Genomic DNA, 21,437 nt, shown 5'->3' with positions numbered 1-21,437 from the left:
GACATCCTCATGAAATACTAATATATTCTGTACTATATTATGTATACAGATTCGATTCCATGACCAACAAACTTAGTTTCTCACGTTGTTCCGACCCCAGCTCTTCAGGTTTGACCCCGCCTGCTCCGTACTACCAGCCAGATGAGAATGACGAACGCCCCTTCATCTGCTCCCTGGCATCTGACAATGGAATTATGTCGTGTGCTGATGTGCCGGCGAGGCGCGAAGGAGGACGCACATGCTGCCTGGACAGGGAGGACGCACTCCACAGACAGGCTCTGGGTTTGAGTCCTGAGCCGCTGGCCAACGGTAGTGGTGCTGGGGAAGCAGTGGGTCTGTGCATCAACTGGAACCAGTACTACACTCGATGCCACACAGGAAGTACTAACCCCCACAAAGGTGCCATCAACTTTGATAACATTGTCTACGCCTGGATCGTCATTTTTCAGGTATGGTCCATATGAGGTTGGGCTGCTGATCTTGTAATATGATGAATCTGAATAAATATCTTTTTTTGAGATGGATTGTAAAGTTATTAAAAGATTAGATTCCAACAATAGTGCTTGTTAAAAAGGCTGACGCTATTTCGATCAAATAATTGCTTTTCAACACAAGATGCTTTTTGGGCTCTTGAAAAATATTCTTCTCAAAAGAATTAAATAAATTTGATTCACTTAAACACCAATTCAACATTTTACACTCACAAGTTTGCAATACTATTCTTTCAGCTGAGCAAGCCTTGTTAACTTGTAAATATTTGTTTCTTAACACTGAAAATAATCTTTCCTCCTAATGCAGGTGATCACTCTGGAGGGCTGGGTGGAGATCATGTATTATGTAATGGATGCCCATTCCTTCTACAACTTCATCTACTTCATTTTACTCATCATTGTAAGTAAAATTCATTACTACATTTATTTGTATTTTTAAATCAGTATGCTATATCCCTACCAGCTGACACATCTAGTGTACAGTATGTTCTGATGATTTTAAAATAGCTAAATAAATAATGAAGTGTAACTGTAATTATACAATGTGGAGATGAAAACCCCGTATAACATGTCCAATATAGGTGGACTCCTGCCATCAATAAATTGAATGAGGATATTTCCTGAGAAGCGGATAGAAGTGTATGTATACAATCAATGTCTGAGGGAAAGAGGTGGATGTTATGTCATTTATCTTTGGTGATGAGTAGGAAAAAAGGGGGAGAAGAGGAGGAAGGACAGTTGAAGGGGAGGAGAAAATGTGTATCCAAAAAAGAAAAATAATGTCTGCACACACTGTGTGTGTAAGAGCTACAGTAGATCAGCTTTTTGTGTGCCATGCCAGATGGTGGCACAATAAAAGTTCTTTAATTCTCCATTTACATGCCATTGGCTGTCCGCAAAACCTGCATTCAGTCACTCTGTGGCAGCAGACATAAAATAAAAGTCCCAGAGGTTTCGCACCAGCAGGTGAACACAATGAGAGATAGACTGTCTTCTGTAAAGCTTGAACGTGAGATCAAGAAAATACCAGAGAAAAATGAGGTGCGAGGAGAACTGCATAATGATATTGAAGAAAGACAAGTGAGAGTTAATGAATGGACTGAATACACCAATCAGTCACAAGCTCACTGAATGTTTTCCACACTAGGATATAATGAAAAGGAACCACACTTAAACAGACTCTCCACAGACTTCGTCATCACAACATTAGGCTGTGGAGATCATTGGCATCGTGACTGCAGCTGTAAATTGAATCCCTTCTTTGGCAGATCTGACCTGAGGGTGTCATTCCAAGTGTAAACACCTTTTGGCACCCAAAGATAGCTGACATGGAGTCACAGTGTAATCGCTTTTGCCTGGTTTATGCTGCTACATTGATCACAATCTCATGGCCTGTGGATTGTTTAGCCCGATACTTCAGTCACAGCAATATCCAGCGCAGAATACATACAATTGAACTGCACAGCTGATTACATCCTGATCTGAAGTCAAACTTTGTGTACATTTGTGTACATTTAGGCTGTGAGTGCTGACCGAAGAGGTTCAATATACAGAGCTCAAGAGCTGACAACCAGGCCAACACACTGCTGCCTTTCTGGTACATGATTGATTGACACAAATGTGCCGCTCCTTTTGAGCTTCCTTGCAAGGCTCCAGTTTCGGCAACTTGTAGTCAAAGGTCCTAAGGGATGCCATAGAAGTGTTGCCGATACTATAAGAAGTTTCCAGTCAGGCACTTCCATGAGTCCCAAAGGTGTTACTCACACACTGAGGGTCACCTTGACTCTCTCGTTCTATCGTTTTGTAGTTATTCTGTTTCTTTCTGTGCAGGTGTTTTGTCATTATGAAGTTACAGTACCGTGCGCTTTAAGCTTGTTAGTTGATCCTGTATAAGCTTTTGTTCCCAGATACAAAACTCAGGTTGACCTCCACAGTGTCAAACAGAGTCTCAACTCTATCTGCTCGATACTGTCAAGTGCACAACCTAAGAGTCTTTATTGGTGTCACATTGAAGAGTGTGAGTAAATGGATTAAAGTGACTTACAGCCCAGTGAGGTGTTTGTGTGTGTGTGTGTGTGTGTGAAAGAGAGAATATGTATACACATAAATGTATGTGACGGCTGCTGTATGGAATCATATAGACACATGCAATCCGTTGTAAAGTAGGCCTGCCATCTTAATTTGTGTATGTGAGTGTGTGATCACACATGCTTTTGTCTGTGTGAATGAGAACGTACGTATGTGTGTGTGTGTGTGTGTGTGTGTGTGTGTGTGTGTGTGTGTGTTTGCATGCATGCATGCATAATGCAGTGATCATCTGAATGCGTGATATTGGACTGCCCTCCCTGATTATGCGCAAAGCTGTCTACTGATCAGAATCACAGAATACTGTAGACAGATACACACACACACACACACACACACACAGAAGCAAGCCTGGAGGGAAATCAAAGGCCCACACACCTGCAGACCTGCTTTGACCCAAAGGACACAGATGGGCATCTCTCCTCCCTCTCTTCCTCCCTGCTATGTTTCCTCTCTCTATCTCTGGAGTCGCTCCTTTTTTTTCTTCCTCCCAGCTTCTCCAGTCCTCACTCTGCATCTTTGATCATTCTGGATGAAAGTCTATAGGTGGACGGTCATTAAGTTTGGATTTTTATATCTGTGCATATTTTAGTAAGTGTTCCAGCTCCAGATGTTTTAGCCTTGTAGGTGTATATGGGCATCTGTGTGTGTTCCCAATATGTGTCTGTTTGAGAGCTCTGTCCGAGGAGAAACAGCGAAACATGTTTGGATTTGTAATGAACAAAACTGAGACTCTGCCACAAGCTGCCCTATCCATCCAGCAGTCTGGTTTTTGAGTTGTTCGGCATTAGCGAATATTGATCTAACCATTGTTCCATATCCAGCTCAGAGTAGTCCAATAAAAGTAATTTCAGCTGTCCTGTAGTGATTCCCATTACTGCCACTAAAAGGGTCAGCCACGTACCATCCACGATGCACCCCATCTCCTCCCTGCTGCTATCCCCCCAACCCTCACTTTGACTTATTTTAAGAAAATAACAGCTCTTTTTTGGAAAGAAAAGAGTAACAAATATAGATGTAGTGATGGGTCAAGACATGTTCGTTAGAAGCATTTTGCAGCATGGGAGAAAAGTAAAGAAAGATATTGAGTTGGAGTAGAGGTGGGAGGAAAAGTTAAAGTCAAGTTAGAGAATGAAAGAAGAGTAAGATAGCTGGAGGCTGAACTGTGCTTCGGGGTGTTGGCTCTGTCCGTCTGCTCCAATCAGCCTCGGTTTGGTGGGAAGCCAGCCCTCAGAGACCTTTTATTAATATGTGTTCTTAAATGAGCAATATCTGCTTTAGCCAAAGTCTGATTATTTAAGACACTGCACCGGTACTTATTGTTTTAGTTAGGGTTGCCTCTGGGTAAAGTTTGTTAAATCTTCATTTCTGCACTTACTCTTTACCCACATTCTTTTCTACAGAACAAGTCATTCTTCGGGCTAGACAGTAGCTCTTTTTCCCTGCAGTAATTTTCCATTGTTTGCACTTGCTTTATCTCACTTCATGTATTGCTCATCTTGACTCACCCAACAAGTCCCACCTGCATACAGTTTGTAACTTTTTGTTCCTTCTTCCACATCCATCCAGATTGGGTCATTCTTCATGATCAACCTGTGCCTGGTGGTTATCGCCACCCAGTTCTCGGAGACCAAACAGCGGGAACACCAGCTGATGCAGGAGCAAAGGGCACAGTGCCTGTCATCCTCCACCCTGGCCAGCATGGCTGAGCCTGGAGATTGCTACGAGGAGATCTTCCAGCTGGTATGCCACGTCCTCCGCAAGGCTAAGAGGAGATCGGCGGCTCTCTACTACACGCTGAGGGGCAAACCCCCGCCAGCTGGACAAAGCAGGGGTAACAGGCGTGGTGGAGGGAACGTGAACGGAGAGCGGCATCATTCCAGGCACCCAAAAAGTGAGTAGGAGGGCCTCAGCAAATGACATGTGAATATGTCGTATGTGACATTTTACATTTTCATTTCAGTCAACATATGTAATTGTTTAACAGTATGAGTTGAATATGTTTTAGTTACATGAAAAAACCTGACATGATTGTGTAATTCACGCCCACATAATGGATGGTAAGTTAAATGAAATATGGTATGGCCACCAACCAGGTGTGACTACAATCGTCAGCTTGCACTGTCCTGTTCAAAATACAATTTTGAAACTTTTGCAACAATTACAAATGCTCGCATCCTGAATATTTTGCATCGCAAAAGAACATCTGAATCATAAGTTAAAGTGCACATATAGCCGTTTTTAAAATTGGTATTCCCATCTCTCTAGCACCACAATGTCCGCACCAGAACAAGCAAGACAACGGCTCTCAGCCACTTGCTAACTCCATCAGTCTGGCCGTCCCTCAGAACCCCGAGGACTGCCCTATATGTGCATTATCACTGAAGGAGGGGGCGAGGGCGGTGGGAGACTCCGCCAACAGGGAGGAACATGAGGAAGATGCAGTGAAAGAGACGGGCAAGGATGAGAACCATCTGGAGGAGAGGGGAGATGGAGAGAAGAAGAGGAAGAGGACATGCTTTGGACATTGTAAAGACATTTGGAATGACATGAGGAGGAAACTTTGGGGCATTGTAGAGAGCAAGTACTTCAGCAGGGGCATAATGATCGCGATTCTCATCAACACTATCAGTATGGGCATCGAGCATCATAACCAGGTAAGATGATATTGTTTATTCTATCACATAAACATTGTTACGACACTTTTAATGCAGTTACAATACGCCATTTACTGAAGAGAGCCCTTATATTTTTAAACTACTACCAGAGAGGGGTATACTGTGTTTGTGAACTGATTTCAGATACCTGTAATTGGCCAAAGATAGTGAATGTTTTGGATATTGCCTCAACAAATGCATTGCCTTTAATCCTTGAGACTGATGTACTACAGTGTAAATAGATTGGTTAGCGTAATCATTTCTCACTCCCACGTATTATCTCACCCTCAGCAGATAAAACCACTATCACTGCTGATGAAGCACTGCTTCTAGAAATATCATAATAGCAGATGACATTCAGAAGGATGTGTGTGGGAGTGGAGCATCACTGCCATGCCGCTTCCTGACAGAGGTGTAAACATTTAGCCTGGCGGCAGACAAAACCGAGCTGGCTTTTAACATTGGCCAGGCTCCTCAGAGACAGACAAGGCAGGTGTCTGAGAGTGGGAGAAGTCTGCCAACACTGCACATGTTGCATGGATACAAACACATACAAGTGTACATACAAGTGTGCGCACATAAACACACATCCATATGTGTCCAGTGTGTGTACGCACCAACAGAAACTCATCCAGGTACATACACAAGATGTTACATAAAAGAGCGTTTTCTTTTTCCCTCATTTCTCTCTCCCAACTCATGCCATTCTACTCCCTCCCTTGCTAATTTTACTTCCACTTCTCTGCCCTTATTTTCTCCATAAACCCCTCTGTGCACCTTTCCTTTGCATGTTCCTTTCCCCACTCGCTCTTTTGTTCCTCGCTGTCTCCCTCCCTTCCGTCCTTCCCTCCTTACCCCAAGTGTCTCTACTGTCTGACTCTCTTTTACCTCCCTCAGTTTCAACCTCCGTCTCCCCACTTCTCTCTCTCTCTCTCTCTCTCTCTCTCTCTCTCTCTCTCTCTCTCTCTCTCTCTTTCTCTCTCTCTTATCCGCCCACACACTCTTTGACAGCGTACAGAGTAGTTGCTTTCTCTCATCTCTGAAGACTCTAAAAATAAAACGAGGGTTGTGGGGAGGGGGAAAGGAAGAGGAGGAGACGAGTGAGATGGAAAGAGCGAGGCAGACTCCCGTTACACAGCAGTTTTCAGCTCAATTCCCTGTGTGATTATGTGTGTGTGTGTGTGTGTGCATTTGCGTTTCAAAGAAGGCACGTATGCAGAAACACACGAACACATTTGCATGCACACACTCGCAGACGCTTTGTCTGTCTGTCTCTGGAGTCTGTCTCTCCCTCCACAATTTCCACAGGCGGACACAGAAGCAGTGACACAAGTGGGTTTTTGCTTGGCAGTAAAAAAAAGTCTTCCGTCTTGCAATTGTGTTCTAAAACAGGAACTCTGAAGCTGATGTGCTTCTCCTCGAAAACTGACTAACCGCAGGGTTGCTTTACTCGCTCCACACCCTGCTTAGGGGAAATGTTCATGTCAAGTGTGTGGTTTCAAATAAAAAAAAGAAATGTTGCTCTGTGTAGGTATGGCCTTGTAATTATAGGCCATTTTAACTCACTAAGTCATCGAATGATGTTACACGTTAGCAAGTTTAAAGATGAGCTGCTATTTGCATTCATGTTATGTGTGTCTTGTGTCTGGGCATCTCTGTGTGGAAAATAAATTGGCACATCGGAATTCAGGCTTGGAAGTTGCAGCTCATGCATTCATATTCAAGCAACATTCACACAATGACTGAAGGCATACAAAAAAGGAACAGGGAGAGGATAAAATATTATTCAAGACGTGGATTATTAGGGAAGAATCTACATCGGAGAGCACAGGTACAAGGACATGAGGAGAAACAGGGTTAGGAAATGACAAGAAGGAGAAAAGCAGAAAGGAGAGGGAGGATTGATGGTATTTTGTCTGATTTAACCTGTGGTGTCAAGAGCTGTGATGGTTCTGTCAATAGCAATACATCTCATATCCTGTGTCTGTCCTTACGACTAGTGAGTGAGTTCTGCCCATAGGTCAAGGTGAAAGATAACTCCTGAGGGATGAAACTCCATTTATCCCTACATTCCCTTTCTTCTAATACAACACATTCATATTTTTTATCATGTTTTCTACATTGTTTAAAAGTGGTGAGTAATGTCATCGTATAAGCTACCCTGTAGTCCACAGATTAGTCCAGCTTCCAGCTACTGTACCAAGCTCAAACGAGCCTCCAACCCCGTGAATCATTCTTACTCTTTCTCACCTCTAATCGAGTATTCCCCTCTGCGCTCCTCCCTCATGTCATCATCTACCGCTAAACAATCCCTTTGCTCGCTCCTCGGTTTCCCCTCTCCTTCAGGCGGGTTCTTCCTCAACCGTTCTTCCTCCTTTGATCGACAGGAGGATATTGATTGGGTAGAGATGTGTCTGCCTGATAATGAGACTGAAAAAAAAGGGGACAGAGAACTTAGGGGGATGGAGATAGATCGGGAGAAAAAGCGGATTAGAGGAGAGGGAAGGCTGAGAGTGTGTTTTCCTCTGACATGGTTTGCTAACTTTGGCAGGGCGAGCTGGCTATTTCTCCACCGGCTTTGGAACTGAAATTCACAGGGGGCATCTGAGAAGGCATCTGATCCATATCGTGCATAACACACATTCACTCACACAAAGAACACAGTCAGTAAGCCAGTCTGCTTGTGTGCACACACACACACACACACACAAACAAATGGAAATAAATCCGAGATTGACTGGAGCATGTGTGTGTTTGTTTCTGTTGTGTTCTGTTCATAAACATATATATATATATATGTTTTCCTTTGCCAATTCCAGATAACATGCTCCCCTCTTTAGCCGGTATATGACTCCATGTGCTACACAGACAATACTCTCCATTCCCTTTCTCACTGTCCAATTTTTTTGTTTGTTTAGAAAGTGAGTTTTGTTTTTCAGTCTCTTCCCTTGCTCTCTGTCTGTCGCCCATCTAAGATAAGGTGTATGTGTTCATTTTATTTGCCAGGCAAGAAAGAATTTTCTTTTCAAGTGACTGACAGTTTGAGTGACAGCCTTTTTAAACACAGGCGGAGAAATGTGATGCGTACACAATTGTTTTCGCAGTAGCTCCAGCATCTTTTGTTGCGGCAGCGGTGATTGCAAAGCAGTGGTTTAATATCAACTGTGTTTTATCTCTTTGTCTGTACCTGCCTCTCCGTGGATATCATCGCCCTGTTTTTAACCTGGAATGCTTACAGCGCAAACCCCTCTTATGTTTTGCCGACCACTCTTTGCCCGACTCTGTCTTCCACATCTTACTTGCTATTTTCATTTTGTCTTCCTGTTTCTGTGACCCCCTCCACCCAGCCCGAGGAGCTGACCAATGTCCTGGAGATCTGCAACATTGTCTTCACCAGCATGTTCACCCTGGAGATGATCCTAAAGCTGACTGCTTTTGGCTTCTTTGAGTACCTGAGGAACCCCTATAACATCTTTGATGGCATCATTGTCATCATCAGGTCTGCAAACAAAATCATTTGCCAATTGTTAAGTTAGGTTGTCAGCGGGTGGAGTGTGCTGCCATTTAAAGATTGTGAGATAATCTTTACAAATACTGTCTCAAAGAGAGCCTTAGATTCACAGCTTCAAATCATGCCACTGGAATTACATTTCCATTTGTTTTGGTGTGTTCCCCATGAACCTTTGCATTAAACTGCACCACTTGTTTATGTGACAAATGTTTAATATACGAACTACAATGTGGGGATAAAATGTGTAAAATGCAGCAGTATTCCTTATCAAACTAGTATGGATTATACAAAGTGTTTTATTCAGTATTAAGGTACAACTCATCCCCTTATTTTCTCTAATCTGGCCTTTCCCATCTCTATTGATTTTTATTTCTTTTTTTTTAAATCTTCCTCTCCCTACATTCCATGATCATAACATTGCTAATCTTTTACTCCACCAATTTCTACATTTGTTCTCCAACTTGTCCCTTTCTCTCTTTCTCTCTCTGTTTAACACACACACTTCCACCCAACTCAACACATACAGTGTGTGTGAGATCATCGGTCAGGCAGACGGCGGTCTGTCAGTGCTGAGGACCTTCAGGCTGCTGAGGGTCATTAAGCTGGTGAGGTTCATGCCTGCGCTGAGGCGGCAGCTGGTTGTGCTGATGAAGACCATGGACAACGTGGCCACTTTCTGTATGCTGCTTATGCTCTTCATCTTCATCTTCAGGTAACAGAGGGGCGCGGGGGCATGTATTTATGTGGAATATAGTTCTGAACAGAAACCAGTAAGACACAGAGAGGGCAGGAAAGTGTCAACAACAATTGTGAAGTCGGAGAACGTGTGTACGTGCCTGTATTTCCTGTATGTGCAATGTGCATTAACAGTCTAAGACAGGTTGTTTTGTTACCGCTCCAACCCTTTGAATATAAAGAAATAAGCAGTGATAGAATATCAGCAGATTAAGTCAAATATAGTAGTTGATCGTGGTGGAGGCAGACATAGCCACAGGCCACAGTTTGTGCAAAATAATAGGATTAACTTACAATTATTGGAGTTCCACCTCATTTTTTGCCAAATTGTATCTCAGCTGTTTGAAGGCTTTTCTCTTTGACCTGTCTCCTCCTCCAGGATTGCTTCTGTCGTGAAAGTTATAAGCACCTTAAGTAGTTTGTCTGTCTGTCAGCATTATATTTGATTACATTAATCTTTTGAATTTCCACTAAATTAGACGGATAGGCCTCGGGCCAAAGAACAATTATAACAGAAAAACATAACTAATAAACTGTCAGCTCAAATTCTAACAGCGTATTGATAGATTGATCAGCTTTGCATGAATTCAGTAAAGACTCATACAATCATTCCACAATGTCCACAACTGTGAAATCTAAGTAACAGAGAGGGAGACTTGTCCTAATATTTTAAAATTACTCTCAATACAGCTTTTACATTGTACCTAAATTAATTTTGTGATGCAGATGCTGAAAACTGCAATTAACAAAAACATAATCATTCACCTGAACTCTCATCTTGTTACCCTCCCACAGCATACACACACACACACACACAAACACACATCTTACTGTTCCCCCACCAATTCCACCTCCGTTAGTGATCACCGAAAATGAAGATAGTATTAACAGAATTATTGCTATTTTAATAATTTATCGCATTTGTTGCAAGTGCACTCATTTGTGTTTGATAAATATGAGTCCCACCGCAGCGTAATGCTTGCATCTTAACGTGCATGTGTGTTTGTGTAAATGCGTACCTGCCACCAGCTCCCTTACCCCTGCAGCACAGCTGTAAGACAGATGGCATCAGAGGTTTTAGCCAGCTAATGCTACTGAGCAAGTACTGGCCTCTACATCTAGCCACTGTAGCTTTTAGTGAGCAGTAAAGTACCACTCGGCTAAGACATAAACTTTTAAAACCTCCCATGAAGCCCTAAAGAACGCAGCGATGAATGAGTTGTCTGGGTTTCACAATCTTGTGGTTACAGCAAACAGATAAATAGGAGAAATAGGGAAAGACAGAAAAGTAAAGCTTGGAATGAAACGGAAATAGAAGATTGTAATGGTCTTACAATATGTTTGTGTACAGTATGTGCTTATACCATATGTGTCATTTAAATCTATGTGTGCGTTTGTAAGGGGACACATTTGTTCATTAGTGCTCTATAGCTTTTGATCATCTCTAAATGTATACTATTTCTGTTACTTTGTACTTTAAACCCTATCCCATAATTCCTCACATTGTCTGCAGATGTCATTGAAGTATGTCATGGAGCCCATGGCATACTTCAATTCTTCATACCCTTACTCTATGACAGCATGAGTGGCTGAATTACTGGACAAATCCCCTCTTGTGTTGCAGTATTCTGGGGATGCATATCTTTGGTTGTAAGTTCAGTCTGAAGACAGAGGCTGGAGACACAGTGCCTGACAGGAAGAACTTTGACTCTCTGCTCTGGGCCATTGTCACCGTCTTTCAGGTTAAACAAACACACACACACACACACACACACACACACACACACACACTTTTTTCCACAACTTGATTAAGTGTGCTGTCAAATGGGAGCTTATTTTTTCTACCTCTATTGACATTTGGGTGTGTATGTACTGTATAATATCTACATTTTTCACATCATCAATTCATCATATATTTGACTATATTTTCTCTAGATTCTGACTCAGGAGGACTGGAACATGGTGCTGTACAATGGGATGGCATCCACCTCGCCCTGTGCTGCTCTCTACTTTGTAGCTCTTATGACATTTGGAAACTATGTGCTCTTCAATCTACTGGTTGCCATCTTGGTTGAGGGTTTCCAAGCTGAGGTAAGACATCCTAATGTAGGGCATTGGACAGTATGCACTTTGCAAAAGACACAACAAAATGTTATATTGAAAAAAGCTATGTAATCATGTCATATAGAGAAAATTGCCCCTTAGATAGTTTGGTAAGTAGGAGAGGATGAATGATTGGTGGTTACTATTTAAATTAGCTTGTGATTGGTCATTATTTCTACACTTTCAGCCACTCTCTACTCCTTACTCTTCCTTCATCTTCCATCATGTCTCCTCTTCCTTGCTGTTCCCCCATCCCTCTCCTTTCCCCGCTGTGTCTCTCTTTCTCTCTCACCTGTTCATTTTCACCCTCTTTCCCCAATACAGGGTGATGCAAACCGCTCTTTCTCGGACGATGACAGGTCTTCCTGTAATTTTGAGGAGAATGATAAGCAGAAAGACTCTCTGCATCTCTCAGGTATTAAAATGCCTCTAGGAGCTTTATTGTTGAATAAAGATTGATTTTTCTTCTCACCACTGAAATCATGTTAAATCAAATTCAATTGAACTTCACCTCTTTTATTATTCCCATACAAACAGTCTGGCTTTTGTCTACATTTCAGCAGAATTGTAAACTGTTCCCAGAATTATTTCTCATCTTTGCCTACTTCAGTCTGACTGGTAAAAGGGGTAGTACCATCATATACGCGTTTTAAGGCCTCCAGACATTCACCCTCCAGAAAGCTATCAGCTGTTTCATTGTGCCTTGGGCATTAAAACCGTTGCCTGTTGTCATATTTCCGCAGCAAACATTTCTAACCATCTTTTTCTTGCCTGAAATGTAAGCTGTACCAGCTTTAAATAATGCATGCCAGATGTCACGTCTCCTTCCTCCCCCCTCCCTTCTTCACCCTGTAGTCATAACAAAAGTCAACTCACCAGGAATCAGCAAAAGCATTATGCAGAATAGAATAGCATTCAGCAGCACATTATGGAGGCCTCTGAGGATGTCTGATCACAGTGCTCCTGAACCCAAATGGGCCTTATTAAATGTCAGCTTACCTGGAAAAAAAACAGCATTTGGAAAGTTGATCGTTCCTGGAGAGCTATTCCACTAAAATATATGTTAGAGAGCGGATAAACCACTGGCAGATATTCCTCTCTTTCATCATTATGAGCTCCTCTAAGGTGATTTAGTGTAAATGAAACCTTCCTCTGCCTCTCTGAGCTGGCCATAACATTGTTTTAGGACTTTTATGTTGTAACGTGATGGAGTGTGCCAAGTTATGTTTGCCTGGCAGCAACAGAAGGTGGGAAGGACTTACTTAATTCTTTCTTTTTTTTCTTGAACTGTTTTCCCCGCTCATGCATATCATCTCTCCTCCTCCCTCCTTTTATCACCACTTGTCCCTTTCCTTCTTCTCTCCACCCCCTCTTTCTTACAGACCCAAAGATCTCTACACTAACCCCAAACGGGCACCTGGACTTGTCCGCACTGCCCCATGGTCTGTTTCCAGGAGAGAGGTTGTCCTTTGCTCTCGGCTCCAGGAAGAACAGTGTTATTTCTCTTGGTAGGGCCAACTTGGAGCAGAGGGCAATGGTAAGTGAAAAAGGACTGTTGGAAAAAAAAACTGAGAATGTATAAATGTAAGTCATTTTATAGGTCATATCTTTGATAAGGACAATCACTTGCTGCAACAATGTTATTATGTTATTTGTTATAATGAGATGTGTGTGGTCATTGGATTGGTTCTGTTTATTTCTGTTTGTAATCCGGACTGCCAGAGCCGCTCTAGACAGAGTGTGGCTCAGGATTGCAGTGCAGGGCATGGAACAAACCTCTCCCTCTCTTTCTCAGTATCCAGGTCGAAGTTATCACAACTGGGGTCGCTCACTGCCTACCCAGCCTCAGGCCTTGTGGGCCCGGCGTTCCAGCTGGAACAGCCTGGGAGGATGCCGCCCCTGCTCCTCCTCGTCTCCCTCCGCTAGTCCAGCCTTCACCCCCACCTCTGCAAGGCCCTTCTATGGCTACGGTCTGGGGCCTCTTGGCGGAGTAGTCGGAGGAAGCCTTCGTATCCGGGGTCCCCGTGCCTCTTCATCACCGCGCCGCCACTTCCATCATGCCAACCAGGATGAGGAGGAGTCTCTCCTCTCTCCTCCTGCTGTTGCTCCAAACTCTCTTCACCTTCCACATCCTGTGCTACCGGGACACTTTGTACCCAGGAGGGACCGCAGAGCTCTATCACTAGAACTGCCCCACTTGCTGCAGGTCCCAGGACCTCCGCTCCCTCCACCGCTGCCACACCTCCCGCTGCCCCCCATGACGCTCCATGCTCACCACAAGAAGAACAGCTTCTCCGGGGGGATGGTCATCGGTGGAGGTGGTGGTGGTGGTGGTGGCGGTGGGCTCGACAGTCTGGGTGTCTTAGGAGGGGTACACCAAGATTGTAATGGGAAGACTCCTCTGTCTCAGCTTCTCCAGCTCCCTCCTAGACACCACACTGAGCAGGCTGCAGGGGCGAACCCCCAGAGTCAGCTGATGGCCGACGTCTTCCCTCAGGTTAACACACGCAGCAAGGACCGGGAGGACCTAGACGATGACATTGAATATGTAAGTTACCGTTTAGTGCATGTGGGAGGGAATTAAACGGTAATAGCATTAGGAAAAGCCTGGTGAGTAAGAGGAGTACGACTTTCCTATGATACACCAATTACACAGACTCAGATAAGCATCCTTGAGACACGTAAAAGTGTCTAAAAAGAACAAAGAACCACAATCTCAGCTTGTGATTCCCAATAACGAACCATTAGCTTATTTTGTTAAAGTACAAGATGTTACACATGCAGTAATCTCCCGCTCTCTTGTGTAGGATTTTCAAGTAGTTTGTATAAAGCCTGCACTCCCTATCACCTGGGCCTCGTGGGAGTCCCATTGTTTTCATTTTAAACAAGTCTGTGTATGAGAGAAACAAGGTTAATTAGAAAGGACTATTTAGACAGCGGGGGAGAGAGCTATACAGATGGTAATGTTGGAGGATGCTCCGAGCTGTTGCTATAGAAGTGTTTCACTTTCGTAAATAATTTAAATAGACAGTCTAAACAGGGGATTGTATTGTGCATGGTGTATGGGCCCTCTGTGTGTGTGTGTGCCATGATGTGTGTTATGTGTGTTGCAGAGCTTGTGCTTCCGCATCCAGAAGATGTTAGAAGCGTACAAACCAGAGTGGTGTGAGAGCAGAGAGGACTGGTCTGTCTTCCTATTCTCCCCACAGAACAAGTGAGTCACTTTTACCCCTCGCACCGCTTTTTCTTTTTCACTTTTTAATCAAATCTGTTGTGTACAGTGCAGTCAGTGATTGTCTGCATCAAAATTGTGTTGCCTTAAAATGTTCGCTGTTTTGTAGCCAAAACCTCTCATCCAAACATTATCGGCTGGCCACAGGACGTGTCTCATCAAAACAATATCAAGGATGGGTGGGCAGATTCCGTTCTTCACCTCATCAATAGGAAGGACAGGTTGCCAAGCTTCCACAGAGAAGGACTACATTAGAGTATTGATTGCCGCCTTGTTGATATTTTCTTCCCTCTTCCCTCCTGTTGGAGAGCAAGAAACAGGCCTCGGGGGATGAATTTAATAAAATGTATTAAATTCTACATTAACTTGTAGTGATGTTGTGTTGCAAGCTGCAGTTTGAATAGAAACAGGTCTGTTTTAACTAAAAGGCATTTAAATGTCCCCGTGCTTGTTCCAAAATACAATCCCTCTCCTATTGGGTTCATTCTATTTATTTTCATCCGTTCCAATAAACACTGCAGCAAAGATATTTAATTGCGTTTTGGCAGTGTCACATGCTAAGGTTTGAAATGCATATTCACTATTTATATGTCCCATCTCTTTCTGTCTATCTCTCTCTCTGTGTTTCTCTCTTATCTCTTTATTCTGTCCTCCCAACAGAGCATTGTACTCAGGAGTCTGGTGCTTCTGAGAGTGTTGTTAATGTAATTTGTTTTGAATTAGGAGCGATGTAAACAGGGGATGAATGAGGCTATTTACTCACCAAGATGTAAGGGAGCTCCCATGCACTGTCAGGGGAATTGGCTCCCATTCTGATTGGATGGAAGAGGTCTTTAAATTGTGTTTGCTCAGAGTGTGGTCTAACCTCTATTTATTGTGCCCCCCCCCCCCCCCCATTTTGCCAGCCTCTTTTTTGGCTCAATAGCAATTGCAATGCCTATTTAAACTTCTATTTTGCTTCCTACCTTCCTTTATTCATCTTCAACTCATTCTTCCTCTCCTGTCCTCTCTTATCCTCTCCTCTCTTCACCTGCTACTCCAGATTCAGACGGATATGCCAGTCCATCATAGCCCATAAGCTGTTTGACTATGTGGTGTTGGCCTTCATCTTCTCCAACTGCATTACAGTAGCTCTGGAGAGGCCCAAGATACTACAGGGCAGCTTGGTAAGATCCTCTCAAATATGTGTCTTTTGCATGTGTGAAGCTCCTGTCTGTAGCCTTTTTGTGATAGCTTCATGTATTCTCCAAAGACAAATTTAATTTTATTATCATAAAGGTGCAGTAGGTAAGATTGTACTACCCCTTATCGTCCCATCTCTTCTTTCTGTCTAACTCTCTATCTCCTTCCCCATGTTTGGTCCAGGAAAGAGTCTTTCTCACCATCTCCAACTACATCTTTACTGCTATCTTTGTGACCGAGATGACACTCAAGGTAACATTTTGCAACTTGTCTCTATTACTACCAATTAGTCCTGTGTGTAGTTTGTGTGCAGGCGCGACACGGAAGCATCTTTTTTGTTTGTCCTCCTCCCATGTCTCCCTGTTTGTCTCTATCTCTCTCTTGCTGAATTGACTTCGCTTCAGTGCTCCCACAGCCCAACCCCTCCCTTACCAGTCTTTCTTGGCAATTCCCATGTTCCTTTGGAGAGTAGAGCAATTAAGCAATGTCATTAATTAGCGGCTAGTCTTCTTTTTTGGATGCAGTCCATCTCCAGCACTCCCCCACACTCTCTCTTTCTTCCTGTCCTCGCCGATGTTGGCCGCTTCTTTTTTAAGTTTGTGTTTCCACTTCCTTAGGGTCCCCTCTATTCTCGTCAGTTTTTTTCCCAGACTCCCAATCTTTCCCCACCCTTCCTTACTTTTATTTTATCTCCCTCCCTCCCTTTGCCACTGTCTCTGTATTCTCTGCGAAAGACTTTGGCACAAGTGGGCCATCAATTATGCACTCCCACAATCAATTATTAACCAATCACAGCCCGTCAAGGAGCCACAGGCTTGTCAGCCCCCTGGCCGAGCCGTACATGCCTCCCTCTGTGTCTCTGACTGTCTGAGACTTGTGTATCTTCATAATGTGTGTTGGTTGTTTGTGTAGCATTAATCTCTCCGTAGGACACCACCACTGAGTCTAGCGCTGTGTACAAGATGCAGCCACATAAAAAGCACAGCAGGGTTGAGGAATTGGTCAGCATGTTACAGAACTGTTTAGTCTTTTTTTTCATGAGACAGCTTTAGAAACAATGTAGCTCTCTCTAAAAAAAAAATTGATCTCATGATTGTAGTTATATGACAAAGCAATGCTATTTCTCGTACTATTTCTGAATATAAAGTATTAGATTATACAAAAATTCAGATCTACAGTAAGATGTTTGCCAGGCACTGATCTTTCAACCACCTTGCTATGTTTGCACGCTAACCCCCACTGTCCCTCTGAAGCTTTACCAGACACTTGGCAAACAGCTTCAAATGTCAGTTGCAGATTTTTGATGCTCCCACTGCTGCTTCGAAAAACACTAAATCCAGCTGTGTGCATTTGTATTACAATGCCTGTGTAACATCCCTCCCTCACTCTTGAAGTCACAGAGGACCATGATAATGTCAAATGGTTTCACAATAATGTTTTTGCGAGCAAAGTCAAAGGCGTTGTGACATTCACAGTATATCACTGCACCAATGGATATTACATGTGTGTGTGTGTATTTCATTATTAAACATAGGTGCCATTTTGCTGTATGTGTTCTGTATTGTTTTTTCGAATTTTCTGTCGATGTGTGTGTCTGCACATATTATGTGTGGCAGATAAAGTCCATGTCTGCTGTGGACACTCTCTTGGCATGTGTGTATGTACGTCTGTGCGTGTGTGTATGAGCTTGATTGTGTAAGATATCTTGTTAGTGTCGACAGCCTTTTGTCCTACAGCTGCTGATGACTTTTCATGTCTGTATCACCTCTCTCATCCTCTTGTTCTTTTAGTTTCACCTTGTTTTTTTTGTTGTGCTACACACTTGGCGGTTTATTTTACAGAGCCGGTCCAGGAACAGACAGTCCATGTCCTAATGGGCTGCTTCACCAAATTGTCTCTCTCCAGGTGGTTTCCATGGGGCTGTATGTGGGTGAACAGGCTTACCTGCGGAGCAGCTGGAACATTCTGGATGGCTTCCTGGTTTTTGTGTCTTTGATTGACATTGTTGTGTCCATGGCGGGTGGGGCCAAGATCCTGGGTGTACTTAGAGTACTCCGGCTGCTCAGAACATTGCGTCCCCTCAGGTATGGACGAAGTCATAATTTTGAAGTAAATTGCACAATGCTGATTTTCATCAGCATTGATTTTTTTCTTATTTTGCTCTCACCCCTCTACAGGGTGATTAGCAGAGCTCCAGGTCTGAAGCTGGTGGTGGAGACCCTCATCACCTCCCTCAAACCCATCGGCAACATTGTTCTCATCTGTTGTGCGTTCTTCATCATCTTTGGCATTCTTGGGGTGCAGGTAGGAAAAAGAGAAGAGCTGTTTTGATGAGACATGCTGCATGCATACATCATTTAATACAGGATATTGTGTGCTATGGTTTCTTGCCCATGACTATGATTTTTTTAGAAATGTAATTCTCTCCCTCCCTATCCCGAGCACACATTCATGTCTGTCTAAAGTAAATCTCATTGTTTTCCTACTTCTTTCATCATTGCAAAACATTTTCAGCTGGTGGGATCTTTGATCAGCTCATTATTTTACTCAAGAGCACCCTTTCATCTCATCAGAGGAGCCTGCAATGGCTTATTTCTCTCTTTTTTATATATAAGTAGTCAGACAGCATTAAAAGCTTGGTCTCTTCTTCTGCTGACAGCTGTTTAAAGGCAAGTTCTTCTACTGCTTTGGCCTTGACATCAAAAACATCACCAACAAGTCTGACTGTCTGCAAGCCAACTACAAGTGGGTCCACCATAAGTACAACTTTGACAACCTGGGACAGGTCAGTGTCACATGTGTTTTATTGGCACATCTGGTGTGCATCATGTTCTGCATCTTTTTCATCACTTTTCCTTTCTGTTTCCTACCTGCTGTGGTCCAGGCTCTGATGTCCCTGTTCGTACTGGCCTCCAAGGACGGCTGGGTAAACATCATGTATCACGGCCTGGATGCTGTGTCTGTGGACCAACAGGTACCCGCAAATAAGCTGAACAACATTTCTTTCATAAGAAAAAAACGTTAGGCACAATCTTTAATCTGGCAAAATCTTTTTCTCCTTCCCTCTTATCTCTGTTTCTTACCTCCTTCTTTCACGTCATTACATATCAAATCACATCATGAACAAACACACCACTTCAACCTCAGCCGGTGACCAACAACAACCCGTGGATGCTGCTGTATTTCATCTCCTTCCTCCTCATCGTCAGCTTCTTTGTCCTCAACATGTTTGTTGGCGTGGTGGTGGAGAACTTCCACAAGTGCCGCCAGCACCAGGAAGTGGAGGAGGCCAAAAGGCGCGAGGAGAAGCGTCAGCGGCGCATGGAAAAGAAGAGGAGAAGTAAGAGAGAGGAATGACAGGAGAGGGATAGCGAAGAAGGCATAGAAGGAGTATGGAAGATGCCAAAAGCTGAAAGAGGAAAAGAAAAAAACAGATGCACATGAGCAGTTGGCAGAGGAGGCAGGAATATAGTGAAACAAGGATAAAAAGGAGGGGCACAGTGAGAAGGAAGATGCAGGAATAGATTTATAGAGACACAATGGGTACAATCAGATGAAAAAAATATTACAAACATTAAAAAACAGATATAATGACACAAGCAATAACAATACACTGCCTGAAACAAGGGCTTGGATAGCTCACTCTACCCCTGTTGGTACTTTGACACATCACAAGAATCACTCTCTATTAGCATGTAGAGCTGTGATCAAGACTGATGAAAATGTGTGATGTCTAGAGAAAGATGGAAATGAAGACAGACAGGTAATAATAAACACACAAGCAGCAAGTGTCATAATTGCTAATGTCCTCTGCAATTTCAGAGTTATCTTCCTGTTGATAGTGATTCCAGATTGATCAAAGCGCTTACATTTTGAGCTTCTAAGCGCTCAGTGTGGAGCAGGTCTTCCCTGGAAAAATCCTCTGGTACACAGAAGATGATCTGTTGTACATTTTAAGTCGGAACAGGAGCAGTTTGTTTGGATTTGGCTTGAATAGAAGTTCTGATTGTACTTGCCTGAAGGTTTGAATGATCACTGTAGATCGTGAGAAGTATTTTATATCTCTGCAGGGCAATGTAATACTTTCTTTAACGCATCAGATACAAATTGAATGTGTTTAAAGGCTTCATTGATATATTTTTCTACCAACAGAAGCGCAGAAGCTGCCCTACTTTGCCAGCTATGGCAGCATACGCCTGATGATCCACACACTGTGCACAAATCACTACCTGGACCTGATCATCACCTTCATCATCTGCATCAACGTCATCACCATGTCCTTAGAGCACTACAATCAACATCATGTAAGCAAAGCTGCAAAGATGTGTATTTGGTGGCTGTGGATGCAAGTTAAGTAATACATGAAGGGAGGCATCTTGCGTTGTTGCATTTCTGTTAGTAATTAGTGTTTTGTGCAACCTAGCTCCTACAAGCTCCATCTCAGAAGGAAGACCTTGTGTTGGGTTTTTACGCAGAGTATTAATGTCTGTCAAATATTTGTGGCTGTTTTCCTACACCAGACTACAGCTCCTAAAGCTTTCCCTTCCCCAAATATCAGCATCTCAAAAGGACACAGTGATACCACTGACTGGTCAGCCACCATGAAACTGTATCCAGGCTCTGGAGCGTGTGTTGCGAGTAGTTGCAGTCCGTACAAAGGAGCTGTGATTGTGCTGCTGATTTGATGCGGGCTGCTGTCAGAGTGCTGTTAGCTGTACAGTACATGTATCTGTCCTTTCATGTGCGATGAATGGAAGTTCAAAAGCTGGATGGCGCTTGTTTTGTTTTTGTGAGGGAGAGGAAACGTGATTATGCTTGAGATAAGATGCCCGTTTGACCTTTTAAAATGGAGCACGCTTTCTTAAACTGACCGAGCATCAGATAAATATCACAGGTCTTGGCTGTATTTGTCAGCAGTTTGTCTTGACATTTGGCAGCTTCCCACTTGTTAGAAGCTACAGCTCTATTTATGAAAGGAGAACGCAGCCAAGCTGGATGACCTCCGGTCTCTGCTGTTCTGGATGTTTAAGACAATTAAAACATGCTTGCCTTTTGGAATATTTGAATACTCTGGAAATACATTTCAGCTTAAAAATGTATGTTTGTTTGGGGACGTTTGTTGTGCTATGAATGGAAGATGCCCTATTTTTGCCCCTGGCATGTTTGATTTTACTCTACAAACAATGGGAACAATTCCAATTCTACAGTTGCCTCCTGCTGCTGATACTACATCCTATTACCCACACACACACACACACACACAGACACACACATCTTTTTTACTCTCTCTTTCCAGTCTCTGAATCTCGCCCTGAAGTACTGCAACTATTTCTTCACCTCTACGTTTGTGCTGGAATCAGTACTCAAACTCACCGCTTTCGGCTTTCGGCGCTTCTTCAAAGAGAGGTACAGTGTGTGTTTATACCTTGTGTGTGGCAGCA

General features: G+C 43.2%; 1 protein-coding gene across 1 annotated transcript in view; it reads left to right on the top strand.

Annotated features, from left to right (window-relative positions):
• The window catches only part of cacna1ia (calcium voltage-gated channel subunit alpha1 Ia), a 102,107-nt gene that overhangs the window by 58,440 nt on the left and 22,230 nt on the right, over positions 1–21,437 (top strand). Inside the window, exons 6-26 of the mRNA XM_076080917.1 lie at positions 101–449; positions 799–891; positions 4,146–4,470; positions 4,845–5,233; positions 8,581–8,732; positions 9,271–9,456; positions 11,104–11,221; positions 11,415–11,570; positions 11,907–11,997; positions 12,965–13,119; positions 13,378–14,130; positions 14,696–14,796; positions 15,857–15,980; positions 16,180–16,248; positions 17,902–18,080; positions 18,174–18,300; positions 18,656–18,781; positions 18,881–18,970; positions 19,144–19,336; positions 20,149–20,300; positions 21,293–21,402. Coding sequence (XP_075937032.1) covers positions 101–449; positions 799–891; positions 4,146–4,470; positions 4,845–5,233; positions 8,581–8,732; positions 9,271–9,456; positions 11,104–11,221; positions 11,415–11,570; positions 11,907–11,997; positions 12,965–13,119; positions 13,378–14,130; positions 14,696–14,796; positions 15,857–15,980; positions 16,180–16,248; positions 17,902–18,080; positions 18,174–18,300; positions 18,656–18,781; positions 18,881–18,970; positions 19,144–19,336; positions 20,149–20,300; positions 21,293–21,402 — 4,038 coding nt within the window. The remainder of the gene's footprint in view (positions 1–100; positions 450–798; positions 892–4,145; positions 4,471–4,844; positions 5,234–8,580; positions 8,733–9,270; positions 9,457–11,103; positions 11,222–11,414; positions 11,571–11,906; positions 11,998–12,964; positions 13,120–13,377; positions 14,131–14,695; positions 14,797–15,856; positions 15,981–16,179; positions 16,249–17,901; positions 18,081–18,173; positions 18,301–18,655; positions 18,782–18,880; positions 18,971–19,143; positions 19,337–20,148; positions 20,301–21,292; positions 21,403–21,437) is intronic.

This window comes from Anarhichas minor, unplaced genomic scaffold (assembly GCF_050575085.1).
Source record: "Anarhichas minor isolate MPS153535 unplaced genomic scaffold, ASM5057508v1 ptg000007l, whole genome shotgun sequence".
NCBI lineage: Eukaryota > Metazoa > Chordata > Actinopteri > Perciformes > Anarhichadidae > Anarhichas > Anarhichas minor.
This window is presented reverse-complemented; position numbering and strand designations above follow the sequence as displayed.